This window comes from Lynx canadensis, chromosome A3, assembly GCF_007474595.2.
Source record: "Lynx canadensis isolate LIC74 chromosome A3, mLynCan4.pri.v2, whole genome shotgun sequence".
Lineage (NCBI taxonomy): Eukaryota > Metazoa > Chordata > Mammalia > Carnivora > Felidae > Lynx > Lynx canadensis.
In genome coordinates, this window is record NC_044305.1 from 100,891,438 (window position 1) to 100,908,783 (window position 17,346).

The following is a 17,346-nucleotide window of genomic DNA, read 5'->3' on the forward strand; positions in this document are numbered from 1 at the left end:
GTTTGGCCATGTGGCAGTTGGCCGTATTGAAAGAAAACAGTAATTATAAGGAGATTGAAGAAGAACTTTACTGCCAAAGAAGGTTTCATCAATTCAGAAGTCATCATGAACTGGCTAACGTTTAGCTCTCTGGGGAGGCTGCTAGTGTAGATAAAAATGCTGCTGTGAAATTTGTACCCAGATTCCAGAGATTAGTTAAGGCAGATGTTCTGATTGTCAAGGAAGGCAGTCATTAAGAACTTCAAGTACAAAAGATACAGGATCATGAAGTGATCATGAAGGAGATAAGGGATAGATGAATTCATTTATATGAGACACCACAAGAGTGTGACTTTAAAACCCATGTTTACCTGGCCAGTCAACTGTGGCCAAGGAATTGGGGTCAGGACAATACAAATGTGGGTGCCTGGAGGTATGAGGGAGAGGTGCTATAAGGCAAGGTTTTCACCTTAATGCTTACTTACATATGTTTACATGTTTGAGAGCAGAGATCCTTAGTGTAGAAAATGACATTTTGCCAGGAAGGGAGAAGCTTAGAAATGGTTAATCTAATGCTTTGCTTTGTGAGATTTAGGCTTAATATAATATTCAAAAGTTAAGTGAAGATAATACATTGTTTCAAGACAGAAGGTCAAGAAATGTAATTTAAGAAATACATGACAACTTGTATTCTGTGAATTTGGAGTTTGCATTTTCCCCCCATTTCTCCAGCTCCTTTTTGTAATGAAATAGCTATTTACTTTTTACTTTTCCTGAAAATTTCTTGGTGGGCCTGGGGGTTAGGAACTAGCAATGTTAGCTTTTTTCTGATTATTTTGTAGCCTGTTTATAGCTAAATTTGAAAGTGAGTAAAAATAAGTGATAAATTAGGAACTACATTGTCCAGTATTTAAATACCTCTCCAAGTTAAATGGGTGTGTGTATGTGTGTGTGTGTGTGTGTGTGTGTGTGTGTGTGTGTGTGTATATATATATATATATATCGTTTGCAGAGCTTAAAATCATAATTCATGGCTTGGATTACTTTTAGGAAATGTAATTTGCAATTACTGTTAGCTTTTTTGATTAAAAAAGAAGTTAAGAATTTCGTTTACTTTTGCATTTGCTTAAAAAGTTACTGCCTTCTTAACTGAAAGTAATTTTGTAAAACGTAGGACAGCATAGACTGTGTTAGTCACTGTCCTCTGGACCACCGTTATGTCCTCCCATTATTTCTGGCCTCCTGGTGCTGCTCTGAGAGTTGATGCCCTGGTCTGGGTTGTTGTAGCCCATGCACCATAACAGTTGGTGAACAATGCATGCAGTCCAGCTTCCCTGGAATCATTACCATTAAAGATTCTTGTAACTGGGAGTTATTTTTTCCTAGACAGGACAATTTTCCCCACCTTTAATATTATATCCTGAAAATCTGCCTGTGAAAATGAAATAGATTTTTTCCTTTGTGAATTGCCTACGTAAGGACTTTGCCCTCTCTGTTGACTTTCATTGTTTATTAAAATTTGTAGTTACTCTCTATTAGTTCCCTTCTTGGACTCTGTAGACTCTTACACATGTACCTCATATCAGAAACAGAAAACAAGTAGCTTGCTGCCTTTCCTTCCTTGTTAGTAGGAAAACACACTCATGATTTTATGAGTGAGGGGTGTAGGATAAACTTTTGGTAAGCAACATGATTTAAATGTACTGCTTGGCCAAGTGTCTATAGATAGATGGATAAAGAAGATGTGGTGTATACACATAATGAGATATTACTCAGCCATAAAAAAGAATGAAATCTTGCCATTAGCAACCATGTGGATGGAGCTGCAAAGCCAAATAGACAAATACCATGCGATTTCACTCATATGGAATTTAAGAAAACAGACAAGCAAAGGAAAAAAGAGAGAAGCAAACCCAGAAACAGACTTTCAACTGTAGAGGACAAACTGATGGTTTCCAGAGGGGAGGTGGGTAGGGGGATATGTGAAATAGATGAGGGGGTTAAGGAGGGTAGTTGTTATGTTGATCACTGGGTCATGTATGGAAGTGTGGAATCATTAGATTGTATACCTGAAACTGATACAACACTGTATATTAACTATACTGGAATAAAAATAAAAATAAATGTACTCCTTGGAACTGGAAATCATGAAGGTCCCTGACAAGCTAGATATTGCCAGACACTCAATACTTTTGGTACTGGCGGTTGGCGTTGGGCATTCATGAAAGATCGCTGCCAAAAGTACGTTGCTGGTGTCAGCAGGATTTATCTCAGACTTGGTGTTGCGACCAGGCAAGGTTTCAAAGCTTACTTAAATTTAAGTAAATATTGCCAAAGTCTAAGTGATGAATATAGTTTTAAAATATTTTTAGCAATAACCTTGATTTTGAAGTCACAGAAGCTTCATGTTTGGACTCTAAGATGTGGATGCATCAACAGGTTGATTAGAATACCCATGTGCATGTGGAACCCTTAGGGTAGGATCCTGTAACAGTAGAGTTCTGTGAAGTCTAATCCCATTCAACTGATCATTATGAGGAACCTGAAACATTTTACTTTTGTAGTTTGCAGAGCTGCTCCGGGTTTATAATCATACCCAGTTCACGTTCCATTGGTCCTTGGTGAAATGGGTTAGAATATTTGTCCAACTGAAAGTCAGATGAAAAATATGATATGGCTCCTACATCTTAATCTGTTTAAAGAGATAAAGTAATGATTCCTTACCATTTGATTGCAAAATTGATTTTAACAGCTGGTTGGTACACTTTTCTGCCTAGTGCCCACCTGGAGTGGTAGACCCAGCTCAACATTGGTTATCCCAACTGTGTGTACTGGAGAGTCCTGAGTCCCTGTACTTTGGATCTTTCAGAATTGGATATTCTTTCCTTCATTAGCAGTATGTTTGTACAAATCATTATGGCACAGTGTGATATAAATGTGATATGTATGTAGTTTTATCTGCCGGATTAGACTGAAAACACCTTGAGGCACAAATAACCTTGTTTGCTGTTTTTAATCTCAAAGTGTGCAGCACAAAATCTTGTGCCCCCAAAAAGTCTAAAAATAGATGGTTCCCATTCAGAATCTTATGATTCATTTATAAATATGCCATGCCAGTTTAACAGGAAAAGAGTAGTAGATACGGGCAATTGAGTAGTGAATCTCATGGCTGACACCTGCTTCAAAGTGGGCCTTGTACAAGTTCCAAATATATCCTGTGACTCATCAGAGTCCATCTTGTCTTGGTATAAAACCTTACTAAATATTTAATTGTCATCTGACTTACTATTTTTATCTTACTTTCACTAGCTGAAGTGTCTCTTTGGGTGTAGTTATGTTTATTTTCTTTACAAAAGTCTCTGGGCCAAGGGATTGATGTTACCACTGATTTCCACAAGATGGCAGACCAGACCTTTTTTTTGTGTGTTGTTAGGTTTCAAAGAATTTTTGACACTCTTTGCCGGCTCTTAATTACTGTTAAAATCTTTTCTGCTTTTCCTTTAGATGGGCAGTATCAAACCGAGAAATGCTCATAGCCCAAAACAGTTCCTTGGAATTTAAACTACACAGACTGTATTTTATTAGCTTGTTAATGGGCGGAACTACGAATCAGCGAGAAGCATTACAATATGCTAAAAATTTTCAGCCATTTGCCCTAAATCATCAAAAAGGTGAGTCTAGAGTCAAATGTTTTTAATTGGAACAGACCTATAGCCACCACTGGGATTTAGGTTTATCTTAAGGAGATCTAATACCAATTTGCTAAGGAACTAAAATAATTGTAGATGCTAATCGCTTAGATTATTATTAGATCGCTGAGTGGACCCAGAACAAAAGTAAAACATTGAAGCCTCTTGGATTCAAAGTCAGAAAGAGACATTGCATTTTGGGGATTCTGTATGTAAGAGATAGGAGAAAGAGCAGGCAGGCATGCCACCACAAAGTGTCCAAGGTGGCAGCAGTGACACCTAATGTCAGTGTGGGAGTCCTGGCCAGTTCTACAGCCAGAAATGTTTGGTGGCCCCTTTTACGACGTTATCATTACTCATCTAGATAATGGTAGTTACACTATGCTGTGTATAAGAGTAAAGTAACTTGAAGTTCGTATTCAGTGTTTTCCTTTTCTTCCCCTTTCTCTCAATGCTGTTTCTTTGATTTACAGTGAAGGGATAAACCAAGCTTAAGGATCAGAATTTTAAAAGACATTGTTAATAACTTAGGCTATGTCAGTTGGGGAAATTTTTGCCTTTCTCAGCGTCCCACCCCCACGTCAGCCCCTGTTTCAGGAGTGCTCATTCATACCTCCAAATTGTCACTGGTTTTGTTTAGACATTCAGGTTTTGATGGGAAGCCTTGTGTACCTGAGACAAGGGATTGAGAACTCACCATACGTTCACCTACTTGATGCAAACCAGTGGGCTGACATCTGTGACATCTTTACTCGGGACGCCTGTGCCCTCCTGGGGCTCTCGGTGGAGTCCCCTCTCAGCGTCAGGTATGGAAATGGGTCCTGCTATTGAAATATGCACTGCTTGCTTTAGTTTTTCTTAATTTCCTGTCTCGCTTTTGAAGAGAACGTTTGTCTTTCTGAAGAAGAGTACGGTTGGTATTTCAGGAGATCATCACAATTGGTGATGAAACAGTCTTAGAGCAGTGTCATCTGTGAACCTCTGGGGGTCCCCCAGAGCCTTTTTCACTGTGCCGATATTTCCACAGATGGTGCAGCAACAGTGGTGTATTAAACTGCTTGAGTCTTAGCTCGCAGATCAGCAGAGCGGTCCCAGACTCCTAAAGGACTTGGCATATTCCCCACACATCATATTTCACCACACACTTGCAGTTTAAGACATACTAGTTTTACTTAAGACTGTTCTTAAAAAAAAAAAAAAAAAAAAAAGATTGCTCTTGACAAAACATTTAAAATTATTAGTTTTATTACATCTTCACTTTTGAGTACACACCTTTTTAATATTCTGTGTGACCAAGTGGGAAGTTCTCATAAAGCACTTCAACTTCAAGCCAAAGTATCCTCTTGTCTCAGAAAACACCTGTGTATGTTGCTTGATTTTTATGAGCCAATACACTAGTTGTTGTTGTTTTTTAATTTTTTTAACTGTTTATTTTTGAGAGAGAGAGAGAGAGTGTGTGTGTGTGTGTGTGTGTGTGTGTGTGCGCGCGCGCGTGCAAGTGGGGGAGGGTCAGAGAGAGGGAGACACAGAATCTGAAGCAGGCTCCAGGCTCTGAGCTGTCAGCACAGAGCCTGATGCGGGGCTTGAACTCACGGGACCATGAGATCATGAGCTGAGCTAAAGTCGGGACGCTCAACCAACTGAGCCATCCAAGTGCCCCCACTAGTTGTTTTTTTCACGAAATAGTTCTTACTTGAAAAACATCACTACGGCTCCTGGGTGGCTCAGTTGGTTAAGTGTCTGACTTTGGCTCAGTTCCTAATCTCACAGCTCGTGGATTCAAGCCCTGCATTGGGCTCTGTGCTGATGGTTCAGAGCCTGGAACCTGTTTAGGATTCTGTGTCTCCCTCTCTCTCTGCCCCTTCCCTGCTTGTGCTCTGTCTCTCTCACTCTCAAAAATAAATAAACGTTAAAAAAAAAAATTAGAATCACTACAGTTAATTACACTTAGGTTTTTGGCAGCTGTTTTTTCACATGTATGAAGTGAGCCTGTCATGTCAAGGAAAGCAACTGAATATATCTTTTTGTATCTTTTAAATTCATGAGTTTAAGCTAAGATAGCAATTTTGGAAAACTTGTATCTGCCACTGTGGGCATGCAGCTTCCCAATACTGTTCTTTCTCCTTGCCTCCTTCTTTTCCTTCCTTCCCTTATTTATCTGAGAGAGAGCATGCAAGCGAGTGCACAGGTGAGGTGAGTGAGGGGCAGAGAGAGAGAATCCCATGCAGGCTTTGTGCTGACAGTGCTCCTGCAGTGGGGCTTGAGCTCACCCAGTGTAGATTTGGAACTCATGAACCGTGAGATCATGACCTGAGTTGAGCCAAAGTCAGATGCTTAACTGACTGAACTGCCCAGGGGTCCCTTCCCAATACTTTTCTGATGAGATTGGTGATATTAATGAATTTGATTTTTTTGAGATTGTGTAATGAAATGTGTTAACACTTAGAAGATCTTAATTCACTGTGATCTTATAAAATCGTGCATGAGTAAAAGATTCATTCACAGTGTGAGACAGACAATTGGATTTTAATGTAGCAGGAAACAAAAAAATTCAGTGGCAAGGATTCACTCCACTCTGCAGCTAACCTTTAAGAATCTACTACTTGTTGAGTTTTGGTGTGACATTAAAGGAATATCACAATTATCTGAAAAGGCAATTAAATTACTGCCTATCTGTTTAAAGCCAGATTTTTTTCCCCATTTATTTAAATCAAAAGAACACATTGCAACAAATTGAATGCAGCAGAAGATATAAGAATCTGTCTTCTATAAAGCTAGGCATAAAGAGATTTGTAAAAATGTAAAACAGTGCCAGTCTTGTCACAATTTTTGGATTAGAAAATACGGAGTTTTTGTTTTGTTTTGTTTTTTGGTAAGAATGTTATTTATAATGTGATATATTTATTATTTTAAACAAATTGATATTTTTTAAATGTGTCAGTTTTAATTTCTAGTACAATAATATAACCCACAGAAACAAATGCCTTTGAGATTCTTAATATCTAAGCATGTAAGTGGGTCTTGAAAACAAGAAGTCGATGAACCTGTTTAAGAAAATAACTTCTTTAGCTCTCCTATTTATTTAATGCCTCAAGTGTTTTAGATCCCTGCTATGTGCCAGGCATTGTATGAGCTACAAAGGTGAACAAGGTACCTTCTGCCTTCCGTGGGGTGTTCCAGCTGAGCATAGGAGACACTGAGGCAGTTTGTTATAATGCATGAGCAGGCTGCAGGTCAGGTTCTCTGGGGGAACAGAGTGTGAAATGGTGGAGATGACACGAGGGAGGTTTGTTAGGATGAGCCCCCGTGGCAGAATGAAAGCAGCAGGATTAGGGTAAGTTGGACTGCAGAGTAGTCTTAATCAGAGGCCTCAGCACATCCCTGAGGAGCTCTGGCGCCATGGTGGGCCTGTGAAGCTGTTCCAAATTAGGGCGACAAGCTGGGCTTCTGTATCCTCACCCAGAGCAGTCATCAGATGTGACCCTGGTCAGGTGACTTGCTTCAACTGAGGGCAGTCCTGAAGAGGGACTCGGCTGAGAGACGACTGTGAGCATTTCTGGGTCTGAGAAATGAGCACTTCTGCCCTGGACAGGGGCATCCTGGTCTAGGGTCTAGAAGGAGGCTGAGCAAGAAACTGTTTCAGCATATCGTTAATGACTGATTAGCAGAGCCCATTGAATCTGGTGGTTTTGTAAAATGTGAAGGTTTTTTTTTTTTTTTTTTTCTTGGCACTGATTTAACAAAGCAGAGGGCACTGTGCCCTGTCCAATGGCCAGGACCCTGTGCACATGGAGTCTGGAGGGATTGATGTTTCCTGGGACCAAGCTGTCTGACACCTGGCCTGGCACTGACATTTCCTCTTCTCTCCCAGTTTCTCAGCAGGTTGTGTGGCACTGCCAGCGTTAATTAATATCAAAGCCGTGATAGAACAGAGGCAGTGCACAGGAGTTTGGAACCAGAAAGATGAATTACCTGTGAGTTCCACTTTCTACCGTTCTCTGTTTTTTCCTGCCATGAGAAGAACATGGATGCTAAGAGTTTAAAATGCCTGTTTTGCCTTTTAACGAGAGAACACCGTTGTAGCCGTTCAGCCAGGATTCTTGTATGTCATGTGTAGACATGATTAAAAACAATAGAAATGGGGAGCTAGTACATTTTGGAGGCGCTGGAGTTTCTGGTTTTTAATTTTGACGTAGAAAAAAACGAATACAATTTTGACGTAGAGAGCTAGTGAAGGAAGACATCACAGGTGTGCATGGCGTCTGTACTGTGGCACGCAGTGTGTTCTGCAGGGCCCTGGAGAAACCACTCGGACTACGGTTTTTTAAAATAGAAGAGCGGTGAGTCAACTGGTTGAATTTAGTTTTGTGTTAAGCATCGATATTTATGAAATCATGGGTTTGTGCTTAATCAAAATAAGCACAGAGCTGCTAAAATAAAGGTTGTCCCTGGTACACATGCAGTCCTCAGCGGCCCTCCAGTGCTGCGTGTCCACTGCTCTCCTGGCCATGATTTTAAACATCACCTCTAGTCACTTGCCAACCCTATTACTTCTCTAAGCAGTAGTTTGTGGTACCTTCCTTCCCTTTCTGGGGCTGTTAAAGACTAGAGATAACATTGGTATGCTTAGAATAACATGGGACACATATTAGGGACTCCAGCTTTGCTGCCATAGGAGTTATGACATGGAGGGGCAAAGGTCATTGTATGTGACCTTTGACAGTAAGCACTAAAACTTGGACTGCAGTTATCATGCCTGTCACGGTTGTGTCATGGACCCTAAAAGGCTAAATACGCATTTGGCTTTTGCTTTTTGTCTGCCACGCCTGTGCACAGGTTTATCCACAGTCACCTTCCAGCTGGTAACTGTCGGTTGGCTGCCCCAGCTCCTCCTCAGAGATCTGTTTTGATTAAAGACACAGGTGCATTCCCAGTCTGAGTGTGGTCAGGACACAGGCAGCACCCCTCCTTGACTGCTGCTTATTTGAACAAGTGAAAAGAACTTGAGCCTTCACTTGCTTTGCTGAGGAAGGTGCCTGCAAGAATCTGGCAGCTTCCCAGCTGTGCTACGTGCATCTCTGACATTTGTGCATGAGCACAGAGCACGCTGAAGTCTGAATTCACCTGACACCTGTGTGTTGGGGTAGTAAAGCAATGGGAGGTGATGATCGGGCCATTATTTCTCACGATTGTTCTGTTACACTTGGTCAACATTCTTGAAAGAGTCTGGGTAATAGACTTTATATTAATAACCATTTTGCAAGGAAAGAAAACAGAAAGAACTGACGTTTGTGGAGCCCGCTGTCGTGTGCCAACCATTGTGCTGGGTGATTTCATAGCTTTTGTTTGTTTTGTTCCCTGTGAAGAGAAATGACTGGTACACCTACCATGGCTCTGATGTACAGATTGTGAGAGGTCTTGCTGAACTTGAGCTTAAAGTCCTTGTTTCAGGTAGTTTCTCTGGACCATTATACACAGAACATGGGAAACTCAGATCTGAAGCTTGCATAAAAGTAAGCCTTGTTTATTCTGTCTTTAAAGGAATTATTACACTGAATTTTACCACCTACCTGAGTGTGCTGCAAAACAGGGTTTCTGGTGGGCTTTGCTCTTAGGGTATATCTATTCTGACAGATTTTCAGGAGTGTTCGACATCTAGAGCATTGCCTTCCTTTGACTCCTCAGACATCAGAATTTGGTTTGAAAAGTAGTGTTATAAATAATCTTGAAGGTTAATTAGAATTATGAAGTAAGGCTTGAATCCCTAAGACTGCCTGTCTTTGAGGTAAGAGTGCTGTAAAAAGATACATTTGGATGAGTAGACTGATAAATGTTTTTGCTTCCCAGTGCATATTGACATGTAGATGGTTTTCCGAGATGTAACTTGAGCCTTTTTACTGTTTTTTGAAGATTGAAGTGGACCTTGGTAAAAAGTGCTGGTATCACTCTATATTTGCCTGTCCCATTCTTCGTCAGCAAACAACAGATAATAATCCACCCATGAAATTGGTCTGTGGTCATATTATATCAAGAGATGCCCTGAATAAAATGTTTAATGGTAGCAAGTAAGTGATTTTTTAAATGTTGGTAAAAAAATTTTCTTTTGAAACTTAGTGGGAAGGTGGTATCTGATGTTTTTTCTTTTTCTTTTCTTTTCTTTTCTTTTCTTTTCTTTTCTTTTCTTTTCTTGTCAGTCTTTTTATTTGTTCATGAATTTGATGATTAGATTTATAAGCATGATCTTTAACTCTTAACTTTTGGGTAGGCAGTACATTGTCATTTCCCCCCTGCCTTTACACAAATGGTAACATACCCTGTATGGTACTCAAGTTTGCTTTTTTTACTTAATGATGTATTTTGAAGGTCTTTTATATGCTACAGAAAGAGCCCTCATTCTTTTTTTTAGAGCTGCAGAGTATTCTACCATATGGAAATGTGATAATTTATTTAACCAATTCCCTATCAATGAACATTTAAACATTTTGTTGTTGTAAAGAGAATTACTTTATCTACATGTGATATATAAATTGTAGACTTGGAATTGCTAATTCGCAGGGTATATACATTTATAATTTTTATACTCATACTGGGCCCAACTTATAATAAAAAGAAAAAAGTCACAAAAGCCTATTTCTAGCTTAGGCAGTTAGAACATTTTTCATTGGAGTTCACTTGAGACCTGTTATGGTAAAGTCTTTCTTTTAAAAGAAAGTCTTCGCCTGTAATGAAGCTATCTGTGCCCTTCCCAGACCATGCAGCAACCCTGATGGTGCCAGTGGATGGTGACTAGACGGTGCTGGTTCTGGGCGTCGTTCTTGGTAGGCAGCAAGCCTTCTAGGCTCAGCCGCTGGCATCAGATTTGCTGCACTTGAGTGGATTGTGTGACCAGTCCATTTGAAGCTTGTTCAAAGACAGGCACAGCCTAAACTTTGGAGGAGGAAAATTGGGCTTACTTTTGAAACTGCAAGAGCAATTTTCAAAACTGTTGTCTTTGTTTTGTTTACAAAACAGTTTTCACTCATTTCCACTGAAGGAAAGCCTTCAGTTTAGCATCTGGCTTGATTGGTATTTATTTGTGACCCTTCAGAGCTTGGCTGCTATGATAAGGGAAAGCACAGTTAACCCTCAAAACAAAATACAGACGTGAGTGTGTGGAGAGTGTGTGACTGTTAAAGACATTGACATTCCGTAGAGGAAAATTGAATGCTCAGTACTGATCCTGTTCCTTGATTCAATGTTTTCTTTCTTGTCTTTAGATTAAAATGTCCATATTGTCCAATGGAACAAAGTCCAGGAGATGCCAAACAGATATTTTTCTGAAGAGATAACTTTAATTTGCAATTTGTAAGTGAAACTGAATTGTGGCGCATTTCAGAAGAGAACGTTCCATTTAATGCAGCTAACTGAGGACTCCCGTGTTTATATAAGCTAATGCTCCAGAAACTTTGCCAACATTTTAGTGTACACACACTGAGGGGAGTGCTCCAGACGAATATTATCATAGGGCTTTATTATATTCTTGGTCTTCATTTTTGATCAAGTAAATACACCAGCAGTTGTCATTCAATGCAGGTTTTTGTACTTAATTATATGGTGATTTTTTTACTTTTTAAGAGCAGAAACAGAAATCAACCTCCCTGCCATGTGTTTAATATTTCTCCTGCTTTTACTTTAGTCATTTCTTGATAATTGTAAGGTTTGAGAATGTTTGTGAAAAAGTTTTACTTCCTGTTATGTATACAAAATTAAATGAAAATTCTTCAGAAAAAGTTTGAAAAACTGAATTGTGGTTATAAAACTAATTTGCATTTGTTTTGCTTAAGGAAGAAAGCTGTGATAGATGCCCAGTTTGCTTTTTGGTGTTTTCCTCTGCTCCAGCTCTCCCCGAGAAGTTAGCAGACCTGCATTTGAGCTCTGCTTGTAGCCCCAGTGGGCTGCCTGTTTCTGATTCCATCATGAATTTAGCAGGTTGGTGTGAGAAGTCTTCCACTAGAACAAAGTGGAAGGAGTACTCGTGTTTCTTTGCTTTTATTGCCAAGAGGTGCTTGTTTTAAAAGGTGTGTTCAATAAAATGAAATTCTGAAGTTAGAGGTGTTCTTAAGTTAATATTTGCTCTCTTGGTCTTGGTAGCCCTATTCTCTGAAATCTGCCTTCAGGACTTGGCTGTCTGTCTCTTTGTATATCATTGCAGACACAGTGTCGTGTGTGTGTGTGTATATATATATGTGCACCGGCATCAAACATTGTGTCCCTGGAAGGGAAGAAGCATGTTCCAGTCCTAAAATGCAGTTACCAGACTCATTACTTTAAATCCTTAAAGTTAGAAGTTAGCATATTTTCTGTAGTGCAGAATATGTTTATTGCTGTTTTTGTATTTGAATAGTATACCGTTCAATGCCTCTCTTCTGCAAAGTGTATCATCTCATTGACTGTGAATCTGTATATTATTCTAATGGATACAGATAATGATCTTTTCTCTTGTGAGGTATCTTCGTTTAATGCACTGTCCAGAAATAGCCATGTGTAAGAGTCTTTCTCTATATGATGAACGAACTACATGGAAAGGACTTCTTTGGACATACTTCTGACTTAAGCGCGTTAAGTCAGTTTGACTTAAGCGCGTTAAGTCAGTTCATTACGAGAAGAATGTTCTGTGGAAATCACCAAATATTTTGCAACTTTATTTCATCTGATGTGGAACTGAACGTCGATATAGGAAAACTTTGATGAGAAAATGGAGAAAGAAGAAAACACAGAAGTAAAGAGGACTGGGACACTTTGTGTTTTAAACTGCAGATTGGTTTCTTCCACAGGGAGGGAGAAAACAGGCTTGGTGCTGAGTTCACTGGAAAGTGTCAGCATTTGCAGTAGCGTACCAGCCCATACCAGACCAGGTGGTTTGTCCTGAAATGTTTGTCTGGGAGAGCGGGGGTACGTCTGAAGGAAAGGAGTACCTGCAGGAGAGTGCTGCTTGACTGCTGTGTGTGGTCAGGCTTCCGGGTGACCACTTTGGGCAGCGTTAGGCTATCCAGGCACGACGCTTGCTCTGTCCGACCTCAGTCTTGGCCCCACCGGGACTTTAGCCATGTTTCTGCTTTCCTGTTGGAACCCTCCCTAAAGTTTCCCCTCTATCCGGTTAAGCAGTGAAGGAAGAGAGCAGAGAGAAGCTCATTGGACTCCATAACAGAAGGTAGAGAATTCCAGGCAACTCTGGCTGAGGATGTAAAACAGGTTTATGACCTATATTTTCCTTTGAATTAAAATCCAGAGGTTGTTTGTTTGTTTGTTTACTTCTTTTTTCTCACTAGGCCAGATTTAGCTTTACTCACAACTCTTATTCTCACCTTTCCACCTGAAAAACGTATAAAACATTTAGGCTTCACATAAGATTTGTACAATATAGATGTTGCTCTAGAGGCTGGTGGTAAATATTTTGGGGGGCCACACACTTCATATAGTTGGCTCAGGCCACTTTTAAGGACAAAGTGCTCTGTCCCTCTCCCAGTGTTGGGAATCCTGTTGACAGTTTTCTATGCAGCTCATGAAACTTTAAAAAGAGCATGCTTTTCACTGAAGCATTGGATTTTACAGTTTCCTGTGTAAGGTCCTTACAGTCCTACTGGGCAGGGTAGGGCCAGAAATTTGAAACTCTTGATTTGACATGAAAATTATGTCTTGTGACCTTTAACTAAAGGCATGGGCTTAAAACATTGGTGACTAAATGGGAAGGAGAGGTGGATTTGACAAGGCCAGACCTTAACCAAAGATGCTGAAATACAACATGTGGTCCTTTCTGCTCTGGAACCCCCTTCACCAGTGGCGTCAGGACCTTATCGCCGAGGCCGTGTAGTCAACAGTGCAGGAGGATGCTCTTCGCCATGCTCTTCCTCTGTTTGCGGAAGGCCATGACAGAGCCAAGGGTTTTTTTTCTAGGCAGACTAATTATAATAATATACATCGAAAACAGAATTGCAGAGTGGTTTCCTCAATTACCTTAGGAACCATTCCGTTTATCAGTCACGGACAAAGGCCATGGGACTATGTGAAACCAAGAAAACCTTATGAGAACCTTACATTCTAATTTAGCCAGAGCGTCTGTGCTTTCAAGTACAGTCTGAAATACAGCGGCTAAGTTTGTCTTTCGATCTTTTTCTCCTTTGTGTGATCATCACAAATGCCATTTCTGTCGTTTTGGTGGTGATTCTGTGAGACTTCTAATACATAAATGAACGGGTATTGGTGCCTCTTGATTTTAAAAATGTTGAAGAGAAGAGCCACCTCATATTCATAGGGTGTGTGACTATTTTGTGAGTGTATGAGCATTTAATTGAAAATAAGAAAGTTATGGAGTTAATCTTTTTTTTTTTTTCTTTCTGTAGCAGCTGATGTACACAGAGACACTAAAACCCACAGCACATCCTGTGGGGAATGAGGATCCTCTTTTCTCTCCAGGCAGTCCCGCAGGCTGTGTAGTTCGTTCAGTATTCTTGATGCTGTGAGTTCTTTCCACCTCAGTGGTTCAGCCTTTGGGACAATAGATACTGCAAAAACCAAGAACTCTTGGTTATCCGCACAAGACAAGCTGCTGGTAGACATTAGCCCTCTGGTTTTCCAGCTCAACCTCTGATTAGTGGACTGACAGTCGAGCTGGTCAGTTTGCGTAGTCAGCAGACTCAGGTTATTTTCAGGGAAGGCATGGTTTGGTTAATTTCATCACCAGGATGTGTAAGGTGAAGACACAAACCAAATACCTTTCGTTACTTAACTCTACGTACATTATCCTTGGTAACACTAGGATGCTGTGGTCTTGAGCGAATGTTAGCAAGGAACACACACACGTAGAAGGTTTGGTGCTTCATAAGCCTGTCCAGCCGTGGTGGGTTTTATGTGGTACAGTAGTGTTTACTATAAGCAGGTACAAACTTCATGAACTGTTCTTACTGAACTATGATTGAATAGATACCAAAAATAGAATGACAAATGTATTTTAATAGCAGATGAGGCAATTAGTTTTAGGGTGAGTTTTCCGCTGTTGATTTTACTTCAGGGGATAGGGAGGGAAAACAGTTTTGTTTTCAAGACCTTTCCCTCTACAGTTGTAAACTGTAGTGAGCATATGCTTCGTTTACTTCCAAAGAGGCAAAAGCAGCTGGAATTGGCTTACGGCACATGCTTTGTTTCATGTTGTGGGTGAGGATTTCTACTCTTATTTTAGCAGTCCCTTCACGTTCTCCAGCAAGGCAGATGTGGGGTTCACTAGGATTTAGTGCCTGATCTTTTCTTTGGGGAAGGGGTGGGAGTGAATGTATTGGGGATGGGAGGGAAGCAGGAGTAGATGGGAGTGTGAGTGCGTGTGCATGTGTCTGAAATTCACCATAATCCCCCACCTGTGTCTAGCAAGGAACAGGTATTTAATGTATTTTGCTCATGACTGCAGTGTGCATGTATCTTTTTTTTTCTCCTCCGTGTTTTCTAAACTTACACTAAAAGGATTCATTAAATCATCTTGTTCAGATGGCTCAGGATTGTATTTCTTTTGCTTACGCTGTGCTCTTGGGTTCTATAGTATTTCTATAATTATGTAACAAAAATAGTGTTGCACTGTAATCTATCATATAGAGCTATATGTATGGAAAATTTTGATCAGTTTTTTAAGAAATGTATCCTGTTTGCAAAGGCACAATAAAGTTGCATCTTATAGACTATAGGCAATAAAGCTAACAATAAACCTTATTTAACACAAACCATATTCATATTCTCTGTTCATTTGATTTTGGAAAAAAGTCCACTGCATCCAGTAGTTTCAGGGATTTCATTTTGACTTTAAAAGTTCTGCTATACTTAATTTATAAATTTCAGACTGATATAATAGAATTTTGGAAAACTATAACAAATGCTTTGTTAATGTGTGTATTCCTATGTAAAACACATGGCTTCTCCTGTGTATATTTTTAAAAATTAAAGAAATGCACATTTAAAAAGTGTTTTGTGGAACCCGTCTGTATAAATGTGACAGCTGACAGAGGTACGAGGGCAGGGGAGCATGGAGGCGTCAGTTGTAAGAAGAGGACACTGCTGCCTGTGTTTGTGAAGGGCCTGCATGCAAAGAATTTAAGAGAATCTCTTTGTCTCCATCCCATCCTGTTCTGTGCCATAGCAGTGTAAGAAGAGGAGGTGGCCGGTCACCATCCCAATTCCTAGGGCAGGCTCACATCAGTGTTTGCAGGCTCCTGTACCCTGTGCATAGCCGGGACCCTTTGACGGGAGTGATCGATTGCGTGTCACCTGAAGAGGAGCCCTGAGACAGCTGTACTTGGGCTGTCGGTAGAGTGGGGCACGCACAGTCGGCATTGCCAGGGAGAAGAAGCAGGCTCAGTTGTCTATCCTGTTCAGTGATGAGCTAAGGTGGTAGAGACCAAGGATCCTTGTGTGCTGCTTTTGTGTATTTTTTAAGACTCATTCTTACGGGAGATTTCAGAATGTTTCCTACTTGGGAACAAGTGGGTCCTCGCTTGGGTCCCACCCCGTTGCATTTGGAGCTAGTGGCTCAGGTGGTAGATAGGTGAGGTCTGGCCAGCCCGGCCAAAGAGCTCGCCACCTATCCCTGCAACGTGTGGGTGCTCTCTAGGACTCAAAAGTGGAGTTTCCAGCAGCGTCGGCATCACCCGAGAGCTTGTGAGAAAGGCAGAATCTCAGGCCTCAACCCAGATCTGAATCAGAATCTGCACGCTTGTGAGAGAACTGGCTTCCCTTACGAGGAGCCTCTAGGATGCTCCCTATTTTCTGAGGTAAGGATCATGCCCACTGGGCAAAATTTACCCTTTTCTTGATGATTAAGACTTGAATCCTCAAGAAAAATTAAATTTAGTGTGCTTTGAATTCAGTTTGAGTACAGTTACTTTATTTAAAAAATTTTTTTTTCAACGTTTATTTATTTTTGGGACAGAGAGAGACAGAGCATGAACGGGGGAGGGGCAGAGAGAGAGGGAGACACAGAATCGGAAACAGGCTCCAGGCTCTGAGCCATCAGCCCAGAGCCTGACGCGGGGCTCTAACTCAAGGACCGCGAGATCGTGACCTGGCTGAAGTCGGACGCTTAACCGACTGCGCCACCCAGGCGCCCCTGAGTACAGTTACTTTAAAAATGAGTGTATTTCTTTTTTTTTTAATTTTTTTTTTCAACGTTTATTTATTTTTTTTGGGACAGAGAGAGACAGAGCACGAACGGGGGAGGGGCAGAGAGAGAGGGAGACACAGAATCGGAAACAGGCTCCAGGCTCCGAGCCATCAGCCCAGAGCCCGACGCGGGGCTCGAACTCACGGACCGCGAGATCGTGACCTGGCTGAAGTCGGACGCTTAACCGACTGCGCCACCCAGGCGCCCCTAAAAATGAGTGTATTTCTTTAAGCACCCAGGCAGTTGAAAGGAGTGTTGTATTTGCAGCATGGCAAAATGCATTTCCCATCCCCTACCCACTAAAATGGGCAATGATGATCACCAAAGATGGAAAACTGGATTTTTTTGTAATGGCAAGATAAAGCCTGGAAACGCACCCTTAGACCAAACTAAACAGTAGCTTGGTGCCCCTCACCCTCTCACAGAGGACACACTGTTTTGTGGCAGCCAGTAAGAAAATCTCATAACCCTGTATACACATAAAGTTTATAGTTCTGAGAC

The 17,346-nt window shown here is 40.9% G+C and overlaps 1 protein-coding gene across 5 annotated transcripts in view; it reads left to right on the forward strand.

The window, feature by feature from the left end:
• Positions 1-17,346, forward strand: part of RMND5A (required for meiotic nuclear division 5 homolog A) — a 69,986-nt gene that overhangs the window by 47,434 nt on the left and 5,206 nt on the right. For 2 of the 5 annotated variants that reach the window (XM_030311058.1, XM_030311060.3), the window contains 5 exons: positions 3,484-3,650; positions 4,309-4,474; positions 7,540-7,642; positions 9,579-9,733; positions 10,925-15,417. In XM_030311058.1, the coding sequence (XP_030166918.1) occupies positions 3,484-3,650; positions 4,309-4,474; positions 7,540-7,642; positions 9,579-9,733; positions 10,925-10,988 (655 nt within the window). In that variant the 3' untranslated portion in view covers positions 10,989-15,417. Of the gene's footprint in view, positions 1-3,483; positions 3,651-4,308; positions 4,475-7,539; positions 7,643-9,578; positions 9,734-10,924; positions 15,418-17,346 lie in introns of those variants that run through there. The other 3 variants (XM_030311056.1, XM_030311057.1, XM_030311059.1) reach the window with 3 other exon arrangements.